This window comes from Staurois parvus, unplaced genomic scaffold, assembly GCF_062004578.1.
Source record: "Staurois parvus isolate SC_StPar_1 unplaced genomic scaffold, SC_StPar_1.0 ptg000581l, whole genome shotgun sequence".
Lineage (NCBI taxonomy): Eukaryota > Metazoa > Chordata > Amphibia > Anura > Ranidae > Staurois > Staurois parvus.
The window spans coordinates 4,285,370-4,308,965 of record NW_028318377.1 but is presented as its reverse complement, the minus strand read 5'-3'; the positions used below and the strand labels follow the sequence as shown (position 1 = coordinate 4,308,965).

The window sequence follows — 23,596 nt, the reverse complement described above, 5'->3', positions numbered from 1 at the left end:
TCGGGCTTGACATGGTGGCCTCGGGCTTGACGGTGTCCTAGCAACCGCTAATGTTGTGCTTATTATTGGATTTGGACTATTCCGAATGTACTGATATCTTATCATTTCATATAATGTGTATGAATTGGGCTGTTATCAGTAAATGTGTGTGCACCTGGCAGTCTTCATGGTTTATTATTGTTAGTACCATTGTAACAATAGAAATGTGATTTCAGTAAAAGATGTTCTGATCACTCCATTCATGAAGATTTGTCTTAGAAATGACAGCTAACCTTTTTTTTCTTTGTTTCACAGCCGCCCACTCCTCTTACCTGAAGACTTTTTGCCGTGCTACATAATAAACAAACAGCTTTACTATTGGCGCTGTATCAGCCCGTCACCTAGGGTACGGCACACCTCATTGGTCTCTCAAACTGTCAACATTCCATGTGGACCCGCCTTCTCCTCGTGTGTCACAAGGAAGAAGGCGGGTCTTTTATCTATCGGCAGCATCTGTTGGTTGCATGAAATTCCTGTACAGAGGGACTGTGGCAAGCCCATTGGCTCAGCTGTGCCTTAGCCGAACCGCCCACTTTCATTGTTACGTCAGCCGGAGACAAGGCGGTGTCACGATTGGGCAGCGGCCTAGAATGGGAATAGGCGGTTGGCTGGGAGAGCCGTCCGTCACCCTCCGGTAGGCGGGGCTGGAAGTAGGCGAGCTGTGGGAGCAGTCCCTGGGCATGAATTGTTTTTGCTGCTGAGCTGTCAGTTGAATTGCCGTCCTTCCTGCGCCCGCCCTGACCGTGTTTTTTTTCTCTACGATTCTTCATCTTTTTGTATGATGATTGGTGCTCTTCCTGGATGAACGTTATTACCCAGAATGCACAGGACTGTGGGCATGTAGCTGCCAGCTAGTGTTGTCAACCCCTCCCCCCCTCTGTGTCCAAGATGGCGGTCCAGGAATCAGCTGCTCAGCTCTCAATGGCTCTGAAGGTTCAGGAGTACCCAACTTTAAAGGTGTGTCATGCTGTGCAGTGCCAGGGGCCAGGGAGGAGAGCAGGGGCTCCAGGGTGCTTACAGGGGAGGAGGCACCCACATGGCCCTGCCTGGAGGGCAGCCTCTCCACCTCTAATCACAATGTGTGGAGGGAGAGCCCACCAGGGGGGAAGGAGCTGCCTCTGTATGTGGGGGGGAGACGTCACCAGCCTGGGGGTAGGTGCTGCTCCCTTCTGATGGAGTATGGCATCCAGAGGGGGTGTCACCTGCTTATAATAGGGTGCTGCCCCTTTCTGGGGGCGTATGGCATCTGAAGGGGGCATCATCTGCTTGTAGTAAGGGTGCTGCCTCTTTTTGGTGGAGTATGGCCTCTATGGTGCTGATACTCCCCTAGGGGTGTCACCAGCTTATAAAGAGGTGCTGCCCCTTTCTGATGCAGTATGGCACCCATAGGGGGGAATCACCTGCTTATAAGAGGGTGCCAACGCTTTCTGGTGAAGTATGCTATCTGTGGGGGGCACCACCTGCTTAAAATGGGGTGCTGCCTCTTTATGGTGGAGTATGGCACCTGTAAGGGGTGTCATCAGCTTATAAGTGGGTACTGCCTCCTTTCTGGTGGAGAATGGCACCTGTAGGGGGTGTCACCTGCTTATCAGAGGGTGCCATCTCTTTCTGGTGAAGTATGGTATCTGTAAAGGAGCACCACCTGCTTAAAATGGGGTGCTGCCTCTTTATGGTGGACTATGGCACCCTTAATGGGTGCAACCTGCTTATATTATGGTGCCATCTCTTTTTGGTGGTTTATGGCACCTGTAAGGGGTGTCATCAGCTTATAAGCAGGTACTGAGCCTTTCTGGTGGAGAGTGGCACCTGTAAGGGGTGTCACCTGCTTATAAGAGGTTGCCATCTCTTTCTGGTGAAGTATGGTATCTGTAGGGGGCACCACCTGCTTATAATGGGTGCTGCCTCCTTATGGTGGAGTATGGCACCCATAGGGGGCGCCACCTGCATGTATCATGATGCCATCTCTTTTTGATGGTTTATGGCACCTGTAGGGGGTGTCACTTGCTTATTAGCAGGTGCTGCCCATTTCCGGTGGAGTATAGCACTCGTAGGGGGTGCTGCCCCTTTCTGGTGGAGTATAGCACCCGTAGGGGGTGCTGCCCCTTTCTGGTGGAGTATAGCACCTGTAGAGGGTGTCACTTGCTTATAAGCGAGCGCTGCCCCTTTTTGGTGGAGAATGGCACCCATAGGTGCTGCTGATTCTTACTGGTGTAGTATGGCCTCAATTTTTTTTTTCGATATTCTACCAGGGGTGTCACCAGCATATATGTAGGTTCTGCCCCTTTCTGGTGCAGTATGGCATCTGAAGGGGGCATCATCTACTTGTAGTAGGATACTGCCTCTTTTTGGTGGAGCAATGCATCTGTATGCAGCATCACATTATAATAGGGTGATGCCCCTTTCTGATGCAGCATGACATCTGTAGGGGGCGTCACCAGTTTATAAGTAGGTGATTCCTCTTTCTGTTGCAGTATGGCGTCTGAAGGGACGTCATCTGATTGTAATAGGATGCTGCCTCTATTTGGTGGAGTATGGTGTCTGTAGGGGGTGTCACCTAAATATAATAGGGTGCTGCCTCTTTTTGGTGGAGTATGGTGTCTGTACGGGGTGTCACCTGTATATAATAGGGTGCTGCCTCTTTTTGGTGGAGTATGGTGTCTGTACGGGGTGTCACCTGTATATAATAGGGTGCTGCCTCTTTTTGGTGGAGTATGGTGTCTGTATGGGGTGTCACCTGTATATAATAGGGTGCTGCCTCTTTTTGGTGGAGTATGGTGTCTGTAGGAGGCATAACATTATAATAGGGTGCTACTCCCTTGACGGGTAAAGTGTGGTACCAGTGGGAACAAAACTCCAAATAATAGGGTGCTGTCTCTGACGAAAACACCTTGTAATACATTGCTGCCTTTTTCAGGTGCAGTATGGAGTCTGTAGGGGGTGCCACCTGCCTATAACAGGGGGCTGCCTCTTTCTGGTGTAGTTTGGCACCCTTAAGGAGCATCACCTGCCTATACTAGGGGGCTGCCTCTTTCTGGTGTAGTTTGGCACCCTTAGGAAGCATCACCTGCCTATAACAGGGGGCTGCCTCTTTCTGGTGGAGTTTGGCACCCTTAGGGATCATCACCTGCCTATAACAGGGGGCTGCCTCTTTCTGGTGGAGTTTGGCACCCTTAGGGAGCATCACCTGCCTATAACAGGGGGCTGCCTCTTTCTGGTGGAGTTTGGCACCCTTAAGGAGCATCACCTGCCTATACTAGGGGGCTGCCTCTTTCTGGTGTAGTTTGGCACCCTTAGGAAGCATCACCTGCCTATAACAGGGGGCTGCCTCTTTCTGGTGGAGTTTGGCACCCTTAGGGAGCATCACCTGTGTATAATATGGCCTCTATGGTGCTGATAATCCACCAGGGGTGTTACCACCTTATCAGTAGGTGCTGCCCCCTTCTGATAGAGTATAGCATCTGTAGGGGGCATCACCTGCTTTTATTAGGGTGCTGTCTCTGGTGGAGTATTGTCTCTATGGTGGTGATATTCCTTTATTACAACAAAGGTATTTTCAGTTTATAAGTCGGTGCTTCCACTTCCTGGTGGAGTATGGCGTCTGTAAGGGGTGTCTGCTTTTGATAAGGCGCTATCTCTTTTTGGTGGAGTATGGCACCTGTAGGAGGCGTCACTTGCTTAAAATAGGGGGCTGTTTCTTAATGGTGGAGTATGGCAGCCATAGGGAGCATCATCTGCTAATAATAGGGTGCTGCCTCTTTCTGGTGGAGTATGGCGTCAGGGGTTGTCCCATGATTATAATAGGGTGCAGCTTCTTTATGTTGGAGCATGGCGTCTGTAGGGGGCATCACATTATAATAGGGGGCTACCCCATTGTCTGATAAAGTGTGGCACCAGTGGGAACAAAACTCCATATAATAGTGTGCTGTCTCTAGAGAAAACTCTAGGGGGTGGCACACCTTGTAATAGGGTGCTGCCTCTTTCTGGTATAGTGTGGCTTCTACGAGGGTGATATTCCTTATAACTGGGTTCTGTCCTTTTCTGGTGGAGTATGATATCTCTCGGGGGTGGCACACCATGTAAGAAGGGGGTGTATCGCTCTGGTGAGATGTGGCATCTATAACGGTGCTGCTTCTAATAAGTTGGTGCTGCCCTTTGGGGTTGGAATATGCCATCTGTAGGGGGTGTCATCTGCTTATAAGAGGGTGCTGCCCTTATTATTGTGGAGTATGGCATCTGTAGAGGGTGTCTCCTGCATATAATAGGGTGCTGCCCCTTTTCAGGTGAAGTAAGGCATCTAAGGGGAGTATCACTATATATTATAGGGTTCTGTCCATATGGCATCTCTAGGGGTTGGCCCTCCTTGCAATAGGGAGCCTCCCATTTCTGGTGAAGTATGGCATCTGTAGGAGGTGTCACCCATCTATAAGAGGGTGTTTCTTCATCCTATGGTGTTTATATTAGGGTGCTAGTCCTCTGTGGTGCCATATGACGTCTGTAGTGGGTGTTGTCTTCTTATAAAATGGCGCCGCCATTTCTGGTGGAGAATGTCATCTGTAGGGGATGTCACCTGCATATATTAGGTTGCTGCCTCTTTGAAGGATGTGGTACCAATCTCTAGGGGTGGCACTTCTTAATATAGGGTGCTGTCACTTTCTGGTGGAGTATGGCATCTGTAGGGGTGTCACCTGCATATATTAAGTTGCTGCCTCTTTGAAGGATGTGGTACCAATGGGAGTTACTCTATATAATAGGGTGCTGACTGTGTAGCAATCTCTAAGGGTGGCACTTCTTAATATAGGGCGCTGTCACTTTCTTGTGGATTATGGCATCTATGGGGGTGTCACCTTTCTTATATTAGAGTGATTCCTATTTATGGTGGAATATGGGAACTGTAGAGTGAATCAACTTCATATAAAAGGGTGCTGTTGCTTTATGTTAGTGTATGGTAATGGCATTTGTAGGGGGTGTCACCAACTTATAATAGAGTGCTGCTAGTTTTCCTTTAAAATCAGACACCAGTAGGAGTAACACTCTATATAAGGGGGTGCTGCCCCTATGGAAATTTCTAGGGGGTGTTACTTGCTTATATTGGGGTGCTGCTGCTTTTTGGTGGAGTATGGCATCTCTAGGGGGTGTCATGTGTTTATAATAAGCTGCTGCACCTTTTCAGGGGAAATGTGCACTTCTTGTAATAAGATGCTGCTTTCAGTATGGGAGTTGGAAGGGATGGCACCCATTGTCACCATTTCTCTATTTCTGATGGACTGTAGCATTAAGGGGTGATGTACTTGATAACGGGGTGTGACATATAAAGGGGATGGCACCCACATATATGAAGGTGCTGCCTCTTTACTGTAAAGTATATAACTAATTGGCACCCTTTTTGTATATAGTTGCCTCCAGCTGATAGCTAAGGGACTGGCGCATGTTGGATGAGTTTTGCATTTATGAGGGAAGACCTTTCCTGCCATAGAGTGTGGTGTGGTAAGCACCCCAGCAATATTATGTTCAGAATATTCCATAGGTGGTGGTTGTGTCTGTTTGGAGTAGGAGATGGCCTCTACTTATAATATGATGCTACCCCTTTATAGTAATATGTTGTGTCCGTAAAGAGTGACACCTCTATGAATAATGCGCTAATTCTGGTATTCGTGTGGCTGGTAGATATTGCCACTTGAATACCTGTAGAGGTTGCTTACATTTTATAACAGAATGTTGTCTCGTGTGTTTCCACTGGAATATAGATATCTATATAACTCACAAAAACTAACAAAAGGACATATCTAAGAGGTGCTTGGACTTCAGTCATTTCTGTAGAGCAGTGAAGGAATTTGGCAAGCTTATTGGCTTTGATGAGGCAGCTCACATGAAACAAGGCTTCCTTCCAATGCAGCCATTTTCATCCAAGGTTCCTCCCGAGGTTGCTAGGAGTTCCTTGAGCTGTGGCTGTTTGACTTTCCATTTGATGGTGCCTACATAATTCCTTGTCTAAGACCACATGGCAGAGCCATCACCAATAAACTTTTTAGCTGTCACTGAGAGCGACATTGTGACCACCACTAGAAGGGGGAAATTGTTCCCACTGACCACCTATTGATTAATTTTTGCAAGGGTTCCCTTAGAGCTAATTAATTATATCCTCTGGGGTGAAAAGGTTGAGAGAGGCTGTTCCCGTGGGTACCCAGAATATGATATTAGGCCCTGATGAAGTGTGGGTAATTTGGCCCCCACCACGTGTCGACTGTTTTATGTAGTCTTACTAGTAATCATTAAAGCAATCCTGTTCCTGTTCCTGTACCAGACTGGGCCACATGCCGTTCGACATCACAAACAAAAATTTCCCAGCACACTTAACAGCTAGCCTGCAAACTAACCAAACTGACCCTTTCTAACAATTCACTTTAAAACAGAGGGTTTAGTCGCACAAATTTGCAAATATATGTGGAAGCCGTAGTGCCCACGTCAAGGCTACTCCGTATACTGCAGTCCTAATTTTATAGATTGAGAGTCTCCAATTTGGAACATATGTAGCAGTGGATAAATCAAGGACAGGCTCCCAGGAGGAAGCACACTCCTCCTCAAAGGCACAGGGAGAATTTGGACGCCCAGCAAGGGCACAGTGGCAGTTGAAGGCATCCAATTCATCCCCACAGTAATTCAACGAGCAAGCTATACAAATGATTGCAGCAACCCTAAGCCTTTGCGATACACATGGTCAGGGGCGGACTGACAACTCATGGGGCCCCCGGGCAATAGGTGATCATGGGGCCCCTGTGTCCTTGCCCAAACTCAAAGCCTAAGAATAAGATACCAGGGGCATCTCATGGGGTCCCCTACTGACCCCAGGCCCTCAGGCAGTGCCCGAGTTTCCAAATGGTCAGTCCGCCCCTGCACATGTTAGTGCAACACACATCACAAACAAAAATTTCCCAGCACAATTTCCAGCTAGCCTGTAAACCAGGGGTGTCAAACTGGCAGCCCTCCAGCTGTTGCGGAACTACAAGTCCCATCATGCCTCTGTCTGTGGGAGTCATGTTTGTAACTGTCAGCCTTGCAATGCCTCATGGGATTTGTAGTTCCGAAACAGCTGAAGGGCCGCCAGTTTGACACCTCTGCTGTAAACAAACCAAATTGACCCTGTCTATCAGTTCACATTAAACCAGAGGGTTCTCTTTTACACATTAGTAGATATACTGTATGTGGAAGCTGCAGTGCTCACATCAAGGCTTTTCTGTATAATGTGGATCCACTGCTACATATGCTCCAAAGTGGAGACTCTCAAAATCTATAAAATTAGGACTGCAGTATACAGAGTAGCCTTGACGTGGGCACTACGGCTTCCACATATATTTGCAAATTTGTGCGACTAAACCCTCTGTTTTAAAGTGAATTGTTAGAAAGGGTCAGTTTGGTTAGTTTGCAGGCCAGCTGTTAAGTGTGCTGGGAAATTTTTGTTTGTGATGTTGGTTTACAATTTGGAGCACATATAGCACATGCCTTTTGACTTTTTTGGGGGGGTGACAAAGTACCCTTGTCCCAGTTTTTTGAGGGCATTTTCACCACCTATAATGCCCCAAGAAGGAGGTAGGGGTAGTATGGTGTGGACAATTGCATCACCTATGATGCCCAGCTGTCTATTTCCATTTTAGGAGCCAGAAATTAATGTGGGAAAAGTGCCATATTAATTTGGTGGGCCTGTGAACAGACTGGCTTTGCCTAGAACCCACATCTGACCTGATCCCAAATCTCATCCCTTATGGTCAGCAAGAGATGTTTGCATTCAAATATCATTAAAGCTTTCCTTTTGATTAATTTTGGTACAAACCATTGTGGCCAACAGTAACGTTTTGAAGAACCACCTGACATACATCTCCTGATATCAATGGAAGCATTAGAGGGTAGATGCAGCAACATTTCATCATCACCTTGGTTTCTGGGCTTTGTCCAGTTCTGTCCTTATGTGGCTATGTTATATGTAAGAGGGGCTGCTGCCCCATTTTCCTGAAGTGGTAGAGCTGAACATACTCCTTTTTATTAGAAATGTGTGTGCCAAGTCTTAAATGAATCTGTCAGAATAGATATGTAAGTAAAGCTGTTGCTGTCTAGTTTCTGAAGGTGAGTGGCTCATGGTTTTAACATTTCAGTGGCTACATGCTTGCACAAAGTCATTGGCTCACTAAGCCAAGACCAACACAATGGCTTTGGCTCCTAAGATGTGTGAATGTGGCCTGATAGTTGAAAGCATTGGATAATCTCTTGTGATGTGTAGAAGTACAAATGTTTCCTTCCAAGTGTCACAAGCCACCCGTTGCATCCAACGTGTTGGAAAATATATGTACAGCTAAGTACCCATCATTCCTTTCTTGGTGCAGAAAATGGAGAAAATATTTCACCAATTATTTTTCTCACCTACGTGTTGGATTATTATTGAACAGGATTTATTTAGTACCAATGGTTTGCCCAGCTCTCTACAATGTAGAGGGGGTCAGTACAATTACAATACAGAAGGAATAGGAGAGCCCTGCTCATGGAGCTTACAATCTAACGGGAGGGGGAGTTGGTACAAAAGGTGATGGCTGGATGATGGTCCTGACTCTCCAGTGACATGAGAGAATATTTATACATACATCAGCCTATGTCTAGCTTTTGGTAGTATGTTATTACCAATATTGGCGGTCTCCTTTTACCGGACTTTATCAGACTGAAAATCCTGTGATCGCTAGTCTCAGAGCAGTGAAGCTTCAGTTCAGCTTCACTGTGACTGCTCCAAAACTAAGATGCGACCTGTGGATGGGGGAAGTCCCAATGCTGGAGGAAGCTTGTAAGGGATCCTTATAACAGTCGGGGTAAAAAAAAAAAAAGTGTAGTAAATCTCTGCAGTACAAATATATTTCTGCATGTTTTATCCCTTTAGAGACCTTGCAAAGATAGAAAAACACCTGTTGATTTGCCAGAAATGCACTCTGCTTCTATGTACTGTTGTAGGCTGACAACACACAGCATTTTTGTGGACCAAATGGTGTCAGCCCTGCCCAGTTGTCTTTTGCTAAATTACTGAAACCCTCCCTCTCTACAGCATAGTCACTAATCATTTTGTAGTCCCGAAATAAGAGTTGGGAGGGCTAATTAGACTTCACAGGAGGTGTGCAGAGAACACAAGACAACTCTAAATTTCTGACATAATTGATTATTAGGGTTTTTTTTTCGCACTTCTAAGATATAAGTATTATTACACGGGATTTATTTAGTGTCAACAGTACGCTGCACCATTACAAAATGGAGGGAGACAGTACATTTACAATAAAGGGGGATCAGAGGGCCCTGCTTATTAGAACTTACAATCTAAAAAGGAGGGTCTAGTGACACAAAAGATAACTGTTAGAGATGAGCTGATGGAGAATGTAAATGTAGAGTTTTAGTTAGAGGAAGGATTGGCTTCCCTGAAGAGATGGGTTTTCAAGGATCATGAAAATGCAGACAGAGTAGTAGATAGTTGCACAGATTTGGGTAGGGAGCTCCAGAGAATGGGAGTGGCTCTGGAGAAGTCTTGGAGGTGACAAGGGAGCAGAAGGTTTTGGGAAGAGCAGAAAGAATGCTTTGGATGGTATTTTAAGACAAGGTTGGTGATGTAATTCTGGGTAGGGTTGTGAATAACTTTTGTAGGAGGTTATTAGTATTGTGAATTTCATTCAGTGTGTGAGTAGAAACCAATAGCGGGATTGGCAGATCGGAGTAGTGGAAAGGTACGTAGTGTGGATGAGTCTGGTAGCAGTATTCATGAAAAACTGAAGGTCAATAGCCTATGTAAAGGTAGACCAACGGGGAGGGAGTTGCAATTGGATGAGTGGCCAAAATGACAGGTCCTAGTCCAGGACATGTGGCACGTTGACCAAGGACTGACAGATGTGCCATCGATCTCAATGGAGAAGCCTGGGGAGGGGGCATGGGGGACGTTTTTACAACTTCTCCCAGGAGCATCAGGTATTTTTTTTTTTTTTTACTTTTCACCGGCATGTTGTCCTGTGTGTCCATGCTCACACAAACTTTTAGAGGCAGGGAAAAATCCCCCACTGCTAGTGCACCCAGGAGCAACGGCGTTGTCTGAAAAAACCGCTTGGTGTGCGTTATTGTGTCTAAACACGCAGTAACACTAGGCATGTTTAGCACTTTAGCGCTGTTTAATTTCAATGGCTGGAATAAATTTTCTTCTGGCCAATGAAATGAACAAACACTTGACATGGCTAAATGCACTTTTACAAGCCCCAGCCACTTTTTTGCCAAAATGTTGCTGCCAGGAGGATATTACCAGGAGAGTTAAAAAAACAAAAAAAACAAAAACCCGTTCTGTGTGTATGAGGTCTTAGACAGATAATGTCATGGCACCCTCCATGTAACAGTGTTTGGGCTTAGTGATTGGCTGGCAACATTCTCTCCCTGCCTCTTTTACATCTTTTCCACTGTCTAAGCTCAAGTTTTCACTGGTATTACAGTAGAGAGGAATTCCTTCATGGCACCCTACATATGACAGTGTTTGGGCCTAGTGATTGGCTAGCAATGTTTCCTTGTTGCCTCTGTGCTGCATCATCGCTGGTATTTAACCCCTTCGCGCCGGCGCCTCTCTGCCCTTTAAGGGTTTCAGAAGCCGGGAGGTGGGGCGGGGTTTAGGGTCATGTGACTGCCCTGACACACCGTTGTGGCGGTCACATGATCGGGAAAGGTCCCGATCGAAAGAGGAGATTGGGACCTTTCCATGAGTACCGGACATGTATGCTGGGAGCGCACATGGTGCGCGCTCTCAGCACATATGTCTTTTTTTAATAGAACGCAAATGTGCGGCCACTCAGCGTCTAGAGGAGGCCGCACATTTGCGTTCGGCCGGCATAAAGAGGTTAAAGTAAAACTATAGGCATAACTTTTCTTTTGCCATTTTGGATAGGGTAAAGGGAGGGTTATAACACCTGTCATTTTTTTATTTTATTTTTTGCTAGATGTATCCCATTGGGGAGATTTACCTTCATTATAGACAAAACAGGAAGTGAGAGGAAATTAAGGGGATCCCTTGGGACCCCAGGTCACCAAAACTGGGCAGCACAGTGGCTAAATAGTTAGCACTTCTACTTGGCAGTACTATGGTCGTTGGTTCAAATCTCAGCCAGGGAACCACCTGCCTGGAGTTTGCATGTTGTCCCTGTGCCTGCGTTGGTTTCCTTTTAGGTACTTCGGTTTCCTCCCACACTCCAAAGACATGCTGGTAGGTTATTTGGCTCCTGTCTAAATTGTCCTAGTTTCATCCCTGGCCATGCAGGATCTTCTGCATGGTAGGGGTTGGGGAAAGACCTGGCAACCTACTCTGTAAAAATAATTGCTAAGAGAATTCATGGAAAAAGTCGCTTATGAGTGATGGTCCATGCAATCGCCAAGGGTCGGATACGACTGAATGGATAGATAGATATGTAACTTAGGGACCATAGATTGTACGCCCCTTGAGGGTCTTGGACTGATGTGAATGTACAATATATAAATGTAAAAGTGCTGCGTAAATTGACAGCGCTATATAAGTACCTGAAATAAATAAACTAGTGTCACCATTGGAAGATTTCTCCTCTATTACTTTTCTGGGGACAGCCCAAAATGTGTGAATTTCCTTTCCTTTCACTTTCAATGATAATGGTAAACAGGACAAACAGAGAGGGGGAATCTCCCTAACAGGGACACAGGCAAAAATAGAAACCTAATAGCTGTTCTAATCCCTCTCCACTCTATTCAAAACATAAAAAAAAAAAGGTTTTGCCTTTAGTTGTACTTTAAGCTCCATTGTTGACTGATTTGGTACCTAGAGGAATAACGTCCCCTCCATGTGACAGTGTTTGGGCCTAGTGATTGGTAGGGATCAGCTCAGGCACGTTGGAATATGAGTCCGATCCCTCCTGAGCTATCCTGCCAGGAAGATGTCACTGTGGACAGCCAATCATAAGCAGCTGGGGCATTCGCCGCTCTGCAGCCGCACATATACAATGGACCTGAGCGCATTCCCGGTGATTGGCTGCCCGGGCCTGAACACTGAAACAAAGGAGAGGGCTCGTGTTTCTCTATACGTTATCCTGGGCAGCCAGCCACTAGGCCCAAACACTGTCACATAGAGAAGGTCACATATTCCCTCATTTGTTAGTAAGGGCTCCAACATGGCAGAGAGACTGCGAGAGAACATATATGGGCAGCACAGGGGCTAAATGGTTAGCACTTCCGCCTGGCAGTACAAGGGTCACTGGTTCAAATCCCAACCATGGCACCACCTGCCTAGAGCTTGCATGTTCTCCCTGTGCGGGTTTCCTCCGGGTACTCTGGTTTCCTCCCACACTCCAAAGACATGCTGGTAGGTTAATTGGCTCCTGTCTAAATTGTCCCTAGTATGTGTATGTATGAATGTAATTTAGGGACCTTAGATTGTACACCCCTGGAGAGTTAGGGACTGATGTGAATGTACAATATATATGTAAAGTGCTGTGTAAATTGATGGCAGTATATAAGTACCTGTAATATATAAATATCCAAAAGGAACAGAAAAGGTGGGTTTGAAAAGGGGGTCACTGTGTAAGAGAGGGAACCTGATTGGTGGAGATCTGCACATAATCCGAGATTTGTGGAGATCTGCACATAATCCGAGGGTGGATATAGTCATCTAGATATCCCTGTGTTTTGGTTCTGCAGCCGGTTTAGCAGGTTTATCCGACCTACAGACACACTTTAATGTATTCCATCTGGTTATTAATGAACTGGTAAAGCTGCCTTCTATAAACACTTTGGAATTCCTAAAGCAGGGGTGTCAAACTGGCGGCCCTCCAGCTGTTGCGAAACTACAAGTCCCATCATGCCTGCTTGTAACTGTCAGTCTTGCAATGCCTCATGGGACTTGTAATTTGTCAACAGCAGGAGCTCCACCAGTTTGACACCCGTGTCCTAAAGACAGTTTGTCTCTGCTCACCCCATTCCCTGCACCATGCTAAGTTACATCACACGCTGTATACTAGAGGGGCCATTGCTTGCTTTGCATCATGGGAGCGGATTTCTAGTCCAGATCAAATGAACTGTGAGTTCCTGAACAGGAAGTAAAGCTCTCTAGTTGCCAACAAAGCAGGGGGACCCATAAAATGTGTATTTATTTTAGAGAAAAGTTCATCATTTTTCCAGAATTGCTATGTAACGCTGGATATTTTTAAAGGTCAGTCCACTCGCAACTGATATTTCAGTTCCTGGTAGATGCTGGAAGCAAAGAAAAAGGAAAAACATGTTAGCCTGGAGGTAGCGAGAGAAAACAAAATAATTAAAGTGTTAACCCCTTCACACCAGCCGCACGTAAATGTGCGGCCTCCCGGCATCTGGGCCTAGACACAGAGCGGCCGCACATTTGCGTTCATGTAATAAACAACATGCTGAGAGCGCGCCCTGCACGCTCCCAGCACACATGTGCAGTGCTCACAGAAAGGTCCCGGTCCGCTCTTTCGATTGGGACCTTTCCCGATCATGTGACCGAGCGTGACGTCACGGCGGCCACATGACACTAAGCCACACCCCGTCCCGCCCACCTCCCGGCGCAGGAGCGCCTCCTCACACCGGGACGATCTGGCGTGAAGGGATAAACTCTTAGGCTCCATGCACACGGGGCGTTTTAATAACACTGGTAGCGTTAGCTGTGTAAAGTCATGTTAAAAACGCGAGGTTTTTTTAGCATTTTTGAATTAGCGTTTTTCTGACCCAAAAAAAAATCCAAAAATGCTGTTTTTCTGTCTTTTACCATGTTTTTCATTGTTAGAGTGTTTTACAGCTAAAAACTCCTCTAGAAATCCACTAGTTCTGGGGTTTTTTTATAACCAAAAAACGCCTCAGCCAAAAAATGCTGATTACAGCCTGTGTGCATGGATACATAGGATAACATGTTGGGGAGTTCACTGGCTGTAGAAAAAAAATGCCAAAAGCCAAAAACAGCCGCTGTAAAAACGTCCAGTGTGCATGAGGACTTAGATGTTTTCAAGCTTTTGGGGCTGACTCGCCAGACTCCACAGATAATGAAAACATCTCTTTTTTTGGACTAGTCCTTTAACCACTTGAGCCCCAGACAGTTTTATCTTCTTCATGACCAGGCCATTTTTTGCTATTTAGCACTGCGTTACTTTAACTGGTAATTGCGCGGTCATCCAGTGCTGTACTGAAACATCATTTCTATAATTTTTTTCACACAAATAGAGCTTTCTTTTGGTGATATTTGATCACCACTGGGTTTTTTATTTTTGCGATATAAAGAAAAAAAAGAAAGTCCAAAATGTATTCTGCTACATGTCTTTGATATAAAAAAAATCCCCATAAGTATATATTGATTTGTTTGTGTTAAAGATATAGTGTCTACAAACTATGGTGTGTGTATATTTATATATATATATATATTGGAATTTTTATTAATTTTTTTATACTACCAATGGCGGTGATCCGCAACCTATAATGAGATTGCAATAGTGCGGAAGGCAATCTGACACTAACTGACATCACCAGTGACACTGATACACTGATCAGTAGTAAGACTATCGCCTACTCTGCCCCCTTTTAGGCGATCTCTGAAAACCTATCTCTTCAGGGAAGCCTATCCTGCCTTCAGCTAATAACGGAATCTTCTATTCCTCCTAGAGCTTTCTTTTGATGGTATTTAATCACCACTGAGTTTTTTATTTTTTGCTAAATAAAACAAAAAACACCTGAAAGTTTTGAAAAAAAACGCACTTTTCTTCGTTTCTGTTATAACATTTTGCAAATAAATAACATTTCTTCATACATTTAGGTCAAAATGTATTCTACATTTCTTTGGTGAAAATAATAATTAAATTTGTATTTTTTTTTCAAAAATGTCTATTTTTTTTTTCTTTCTTTTTGTTTACTATTTTATTTTTCAGCACACTGTGACCAAAGCAATACAATGTTACCATAGTAACTTTGAACTACTCTGGGCAAGTGATCAGGATGTTTTTTTTTGTTAACACATTATGATTGTTAATATCAATGTATTTCATTGATATTTGCAATCATTGTTACTGAATGAAACTGATTAATTCAGTCTTTTGTTGTGATTCGCTGTGATTGGGCAAAGCTGATCACATGATACAGATGGGCTGTGATTGGCCCTGTCTGTATTATGTGACTGCCTGGACCAGTCACAGCTAACATAATTGTATGCAATGGATGGCATGACAGGAATCCATCCATTGTATACAATTGACATGTGATCTGCTGTGATTGGTCACAGCGGTCACATGACACTGGCAACGGGCCGGTGTAGTGATATGTCATCAGCTGTGTCTTGTGGACACAGCCGGTGACCGATCGCGCCGCTGCATGAGCGGCTCGTTTTGACAGGACATCATATGACGCCCAGTCACATTGGCGACTGTCCCGCCCGGCCGTCAATCTGCTATAGGCCGAGTGGGAAGGTTTTAAAAAAGCGTGTGTAACTTCATACAACCCCTGTCAAAAAGTATGGAATCGCCACTCTTGGAAAATGTTTATTCAATTGTTTAACTGGTTGCCTACCAGCCACAGTGTATATACTGCGGTAGGACGGCACCGCTGTGCTAAATCACGTTTTAAAACGTCATTTAGCAAAACAGGTAGGGGGCCCGCGAGGCGATTACCGGCAATCACTGACAGGGAGCACAGCTGCAGTGTTTACACTGCAGCTCTGCTCCCTGTCACTTCCCAATACACTGATCCTGAGAGCAGAGTTTAGCTCTCAGGATCAGTGTGTTCCTGTGAAGTACATCCCCCCCCGCCCATTAGTAAAACACTCCCCTCACACAGTTAACCCTTTGATTGAATAAAAATGTTAATCCTTTCCTCCCCAGTGCCATTAGTACAGCGTCAGTGTTTTTTTTTTCCCACTGATCACTGTAGTGGTGTCACTGGGGATGTCAGTGACCCCAAGTCAGTCCCCCCCAGTGTCAAAATGTCCGCTGCATTCCCGCTATAAGTCGCTGATCACTGTCATAAATCTCTGATCACCGCCATTATTATTTTAAAAAACAAAATCCCAGTATCTTTCCCGCCATTTGTAGATGCTACAACTTTCACGTAAACCAATTAATTTACATGTATTGGGATTTTTATTTTAGCAAAGACGTCGCATAATACATTTTGGCCAAAATTTATGACAAAATTTGATTTTTAAATTTTTTTACTGGACTTGTTTTATAGCAAAAAGTCCAAAATATTGTTTTTTTTTTCTCAAAATTGTCAGCCTTTTTTTTATAGCGCAAAAAAATAAAAAACGCACAGGCGATCAAATACCACCAAAAGAAAGCTCAATTTGTGGGGAAAAAGGACATAAATGTAATTTGGGTGCAGTGCTGCATGACCGTGCAATTGTCAGTTAAAGTAACGCAGCGCTGTAACATAAATCGCTTCCTGACCGCCCTATAGCAGAAATACTGCTACAGGGCGGCATGGGTGCACAAAATCACACACACATATACTTGATTCGGGCTCCCGTGGTTTTCACGCCCCTCCCAGATAGCGTCAGATTGCCTGTCAGTACACCAGTCATCACATTTAACCCCTTGATTGCCAGGAACACGCTCATGCACAATAAACCTCCTTTGCTAGTATAGTGTCTGAATGGATCAATATCTTTGATCAGGTCAGCACTATACCAGCATTCACATTAGTATAGCATCCCCAAAAATGCAGCTTTAGCAGGATCAGCCCCGCACCTGCCAGCACCTGCATTTAGCCCCTACGCCCCCCCCCCCAGCAAGTGCAGTGTCAGTAGGTCCCTGTCACTTGATACATTGCGCACAAAACCACAGTGTTGGCAGAATCAGGCCTAATCTCTGGTAGCACTTGTCGGTAAATTTTGATGACTCTCATATGCAGCAGAGTGTCAGTACTAGTGCCACGCTACTTTATGGTGAACTGGCGAGCACCAGCTGTCTAGTACATCCTGGTCTTTCACATATCTCTTAGATTGTAAGCTCCCAGGATAAGAGCCCTCCTAACCCTCTTGTATTGAACTGTATTGTTCTGTATTGTCTCCCGTTATATTGTAGCGCTGAGCAAACTTTTGGTGCCATAAATCCTGTATAATAATAATACCAGCACTGCAGTATGACTTGGCAACGTGGCGAGTCCCATAAGTGCAGTACAAGCTGGTGCGGTACCGAGCACAAGTATTGTCCCGCAGCCACCAAGAATTCGCACACAGGCCCGTAGAGCTCCTAGTATCCTTCCAGATGTGCTTGCAAATCCCGATTGACAGCCCACAAATTCTTCAGCACCTGTACTTCCCCCATTCACTGCCAAACCCGGATTTCAGGTGGAAATAGCAAATTTAACTCCTCCCCTTGATTTTTGGAGCTGTTTTTCACGGAATATCTGTATGCGTTGATTGTGGATCAAAGCAATTTACAACAATTTATCGCCGCCATCCCAAATTCAAACCTGTGAGAGGGCAACGGGCTATACCTATAAGTTTCGGATTTACGAGGGAAAAGAAAGAAAGGGTCACCTGGAGCCCCCCGGATGCCCAGACTACATGGGGAGTAGTGACAAGACAGTTTGGAACTTGGTGTCATCCTTTTTCCATATGGGGTACCACTTATACGTGGACAATTTTTATTCAAGCGTGCCTCTATTTAGACATTTGTTCAATGTTGGAACTGGTGCATGTGGCAAAGTGTGACCTAATGTGTGCCCACCATTAGAAGTGGGTGGATGCAGGGTGGTATATTCTAATGGTTGGCATACCACACACTTTTTCTGGCAGAGATTTCTTCTATTTTTTTTTTTTTTTTTTTGTATGCAGCCTGTGGACTGAATGAAAAAAAAGAGAACATAGCATATATACCCAACAAGGATCAGCGATGTTCTGGTACATCACTGGACTTTGAATGGTTATACCAGGATGATGCCTACAGCTGCAGGCATCATCCTGGTATCATTTTTTTCAGCCGGTGATCGGCTTTCATGTAAAAGCAATCCTAGTGGCTAATTAGCTGCAAGATTGCTTTTACAAGCAGCGGGATATGATGCCCCCCCTCCCCCGCTGCCTTCCACAGCCTTCTCGGGCAGTCCCGTGCCATCAGGGGAACCTGAGAATGCAGCTGGTGTTTCTGCCAGCTGACCATAGAGCTGATTGGAGACCATAGTGGTGCCAATCATTTTTATAGCCTAAGAAATCAGAAGCTACAAGCATTTAATCACTTCAGTTTCACAGGATATAAACAGCGCCATTTGTAAATTGGGAAAGCATCTGATCACACCGATTTTGGTTTGATTAGATAATGTAAGGGCTGAGGAGATATCTAGAGTATGACAGACCCCAGATTTCTGAAAAAAGAATATATGACAATGCCCATTGAAGTTATAGGGGATATTTGCATTCCCTGTTATAGCATTAAAAGGGATAAAAAAAATGAAAGGTACAGTGTAAAAATAATTTTAAAAAAATCAAAATAACTTAAAAAAAAACCAAACTCACCGCTCCCATGTGCGCACACCTGTGTGCACAAGCATTGACCCTGTGCCGGTATGTAAACAGCGGTTGCGCCATACATGTGAGGTATCACCATGAATGTCAGATCAAGGGCAGTAATTCTAACACTAGACCTCCTGTGTAAATCTAAAATGGTAGCTTTTAAAGGCTTTTAAAGCGTTGCCTATGGATATTAAAAATGTATGCAGTTTGTCGCCATTGCACGGGGCATGCGCAGTTTTAAAGTATGTCATGTTTGGTATCGATTTACTCAGCATATCATCATCTTTTATATTTTACCAAACAATTGGACAATATATTGTGTTTTTGTGCATTAAAAGTAAAAAAGTGTATATTTTAAAAAAAATTTGCTTTTGAAAAATTGCTGCGCGAGTACTATGTGCCATAAAAAAAATTGCAGTACCCACCATTTTATTCTCTAGGGTGTCTGCTTTAAAAAAATATATAATGTTTTGGGGGTTTAAATTAATTTACTAGCAAAAAATACAGATTTTTTTCATGTGAACAAACCGTGTCAGAAAGGGCTTGATCTTCAGGTGGTTAGAAGAGTGAATGATGTGTGGCATAAACTTCTAATGCTGGGCATAAAATGCCCACACCCCCCAAAACGACCCCTTTTTGGAAAGTAGACACCCCAAACTATTTGCTGCGAGGCATATTTAATCAATAGAAGAATTTATTTTTTTACCACAAGTTTTTGGAAATTTACAAAAATGTTTTTTTTTTTTACACAAAGTTGTCACTTAAATGATTTATTGCTCACACATGTCATTGGTATATGTGGAATTACTCCCCAAAATACATTCTGCTACTTCTACTGAGTATGGGGGTACGACATGTGAGAGACGTTTTGGCAGTCCAGCCAAGTACAGGACCCCAAAATCCAATAAGCACCTTCAGGCTTTTAAAGGGCTTAATTTCCTCATTACACTTCCAGACTACCTATCACTGTTTCGGAGGCCCTGAAATGCCAGGATAGCACCCCCCCAAATGACCACTTTTCGGTAAGTAGACACCCCAAGGAATTTGATAAGAAGCATTATAAGTATTTTGCAGATCTCATTTGTTGCCACAAGTTTTTGGAAAATGAAGAAAAAAAGCAAAAACATATTTTTTCTGTTTTTTTTTTTATATTTCAAAACGTTGTGAGAAAAAAATGAGATCTGCAGAAATACTCACGATGCCTCTTTTTAAATTCCTTGCGGTGTCTACTTTCCAAAAAGGGGTCATTTGGGGGGGTTTGGGGCTATCCTGGCATGTCAGGGCCTTTAAAAACTGTGATAGGTATTGAGGAAATGAAATGAGGAAGTTACGCACCTTCAGGCTTTCAAAGTGGTCATTGGATTTCAGGCTCCTGTATGTGGCTAGGCTCCCGAAAAGTCTCACACATGTGATATCCCCATACTCGGTAGAAGTAGCAGAATGTATTTTGGGGTGTAATTACACATATACCCATGGCTTGTGCAAGAAATAAATCATTTAAAAGACAACTTTGTGTAAAAAAAAAAAAAAAAAAATGTTTTGGCATTTTCCAGAAACTTTGTGGAAAAAAAAAAAAAATCTTCCATGGACTCAATATGCATCTCAGCAGATAGCTTAGGGTGTCTACTTTCAAAAAGGGGTCATTTGGGGGTGTTTGTACTATCCTGGTATTTTAGCACCTCAAGAAATGTGATGGGCAGTCAGAATGTAAAAGCTGTGTAAATTCCATTATCTATACCATAGTTTGTAGACGCTATAAGTTTTACACAAAGCAATAAATATACACTTACTGGGATTTTTTTGACCAAAAACATGTAGCAGAATACATTTTGGCCTAAATTTATGACGAAATTTTGTTTTTTTTGGATATTTTTTTATGACCGAAATGAGAAAATATTGTTTTTTTCAAAAATGTTTTTTTTCTTCAAAAATGTTTTTGTTTATAGCGCCAAAAATAAAAAGTGCACAGGTGATCAAATACCACCAAAAGAAGGCTCTATTTGTGTGAAAAAAAGGACATACATTTATGTACCATATTGCATGACCACACAATTGTCCATTGAACTAGCACAGTGCTGTATAGCAAAAAAAATAAATGGCGTAAATTGCAGTATTTATACTATAGATTGTAGACGCTATAACTTTCACGCAAAGCAATCAATATACACTTATTGGGATTTTTTTTTACCGAAAACTTGTAGCAGAATACATTTTGGCTTAAATTTATAACTAACTTTGAGTTTACTATATATTTTATAGCTGAAAGTAAAAAATATTGTTTTTCTTCCAAATTTTTGGTCTTTTTATGTTTATAGTGTGAAAAATAAAAAGTGCACAGGTGATCAAATACCACAGAAAGAAAGCTCTATTTGTGTGAAAAAAAGGACGTAAATTTTGTTTGGGTGCAGCATTGCATGACCGTGCAATTATCAGTTGAATTAGTGCAGCGCCGAGTAGCAAAAAGAGGCCTGGTCAGGAAGGGGGGTAAATCCTTTGGAAGGCAAGTGGTTAAGTGTGTAGAAAAAAAACAATCACAGAAATGTCTCAAAACTATTTTCTTTTAACATTCCAATCTTCTGGCTTTAAGAAAACTTAAAAAAATACAACTAGTCAATTGCAACTGTTTTTGCAGATCAAGCAGAGGGAAAAATATATGTAATCACTCAATTCTGAGGAAAATATTATGGAATCACCATGCAGCTCTAAAACAAATAAACAAACATCTGCATTAGATTCCATCTGTTAACTAGTCTGCAGGTAAAAAAGAGTGAACACCTTGGAGAGCTGCTGCACCAAGCTGATTGGCATGAATCATGGCTCCAACACCAGACATGTCAGTTGAAACAAAGGAGAGGATTATAATGTATTTCATAAGAGGCATGGCGAGTATTTTTTTTGTCTTAATTTTTTGGAAAATGAAGAAATTAAAAAAATTATTTTCACACTTTTTTTTTTTTTTTTACATACTGTCACCAGTGCAGTACAGTGTCATCATATAACTGGTGTAGCAGTGATCAGGGACACTGACTGGTAACAACAGTACGAAAAAAAAAATAGATTTTTTAATTTTTTTTTTATTATTTTCTATTTTTTATTATATTCTTTTTTTTTTATTTTTTTTTAAGATTGTTTTTTTATATTACACTATGACCAAAGTAGTATAATGTTACCATAGTAACATTGTACTACTTTGGGGAAGTGATCAGTATTTTTTTTTTACACAATTTGATTGCTTATAGCAAAGAATGTATTTGCTATAAGCAATCAATTAACTGAATGAAATTGATTCATTCAGGTTTTTTTTTTGTGATTAGCTGTGATTGGCCATGGCTAATCACATGACACACATGGGCTGTGATTGGCCCAGCTTGTGCATGTAATCACTGTGACCATTCACAGCTAGACACACTTGTATACAATGGACATGTCAGTTGAAACAAAGGAGAGGATTATGAAACTTCGTCAAGAAGGTAAATCATCACGGAATGTTGGTTGTTCCCAGTCAGCTGTGTCTAAAATCTGGACCAAGTACAAATCAGATGGGAAGGTTGGAAAAGGGAAGCATACTGGCAGACAGAGGAAGACCTCAAAGCGTTAGGATAGAAAACTTAAAGCAATATGCCTTGAAAACAGAAAATGCACAACAAAACAAATGAGGAACAAATGGGCAGAAACTGGCTTCAATGTCTGTGACTGAACTAAAAGACATCACCGAAAGGAAATGGGATTTACATACAGAAAAGCCAATCGAAAAACATAATTGACACCTAAACAGAAAAAAAAACAGGTTACAGTGGGATAAAGAAAAGCAATCATGGACTGTGGATGACTGGATGAAAGTGATATTCAGTGATGAATCTCAAATCTGCATTGGGCAGGGTGATGATGCTGGAACTTTTGTTTGGTGCCGTTCCAATGAAATGTATAAAGACGACTGCCAGAAGAAAACATGCAAATTTCCACAATCATTGATAACATGGGGTTGTATGTCAGGTAAAGGTATGGGGGAGATGACTGTTTTATATTGAGATTTTGGACACTTTTCTTATTCCATCAGTTGAAAGGATGTTTGGTGATGATGACATTTTTCAGGATGATTGATAATGCATCATGCCATAGGGCAAAAATCGTGAAAACTTTCCTTCAAGAAAGACAGACATATTGTCAATGGCATAGCCTGCAAATAGTCCAGACCTCAATCCAATTGAAAATCTATGGTGGAAATGAAAGAAAATGGTCCATGACAAGGCTCCAACCTGCAAAGCTGATCGGCAACTGCAATAAGAAAAAGTTGGAGCCGGATTGATGAAGAATACTGTTTGTCGATAGTTAAATCCTCGCCTCAGAGAACTCCGGCTGTTATAAAAGCCAGAGGTGGTGCAACAAAGTACTAGTGGTCTACTGTGGGTTTTTTTTTTTTTTTTTCAATAATTCCATATTTTTTTCATCTGCTTGATCTGCAAACACAGTTGCAACTGACTACAGTTTTTGTTCTTTTTTTTTTTTTTTAAGTGTTTCTTAAAGCCAGAAGGTTGGAATGTTGAATGAAAATAGGTTTGAGACATGTCTGTGATTAGTTGTTTTTTTTTTTTTTTTTTTTTTTTTTTTTTTCTACACAACTAACCAATTCAATACCGGACACTTTTTTACCCCCTTCCTGTCCAGGCCATTTTTCAGGTTTCAGCGCTCACACTTTGAATGACAATTGCGTGGTAATGCAACACTGTACCCAAACAAAATTTTTATAATTTTGTTCACACACCTAGAGCTTTCTTTTGGTGGTATTTAATCACCGCTGGTTTTTTTTTTTTGCTAAATTAACAAAAAAAAGACCAAAACTTTTGAAAAAAAAACAACACGTTTTTCTTTGTTTCTGTTATAAAAGTTTGCAAATAAATAATTTTTCTTTATAAATTTAGGCCAAGATGTATTCTGCTACATGTCTTTGGTGAAAATATCCCAAATCAGTATTCATTATTCAGCCTATAGGAAAGTTATAGAGTTCACAAACTATGGGATATATCTGAAAATTGATCATTCCTGAAG

The 23,596-nt window shown here is 42.8% G+C and overlaps 1 protein-coding gene across 1 annotated transcript in view; it reads left to right on the top strand.

Annotated features, from left to right (window-relative positions):
- Positions 1 to 671: 671 nt before the first annotated feature.
- MAEA (macrophage erythroblast attacher, E3 ubiquitin ligase) overlaps positions 672 to 23,596 on the top strand; it is a 163,423-nt gene continuing 140,498 nt past the window's right edge. The window contains exon 1 of the mRNA XM_089692282.1: positions 672 to 996. Coding sequence (XP_089548408.1) covers positions 928 to 996 — 69 coding nt within the window. The 5' untranslated portion in view covers positions 672 to 927. The remainder of the gene's footprint in view (positions 997 to 23,596) is intronic.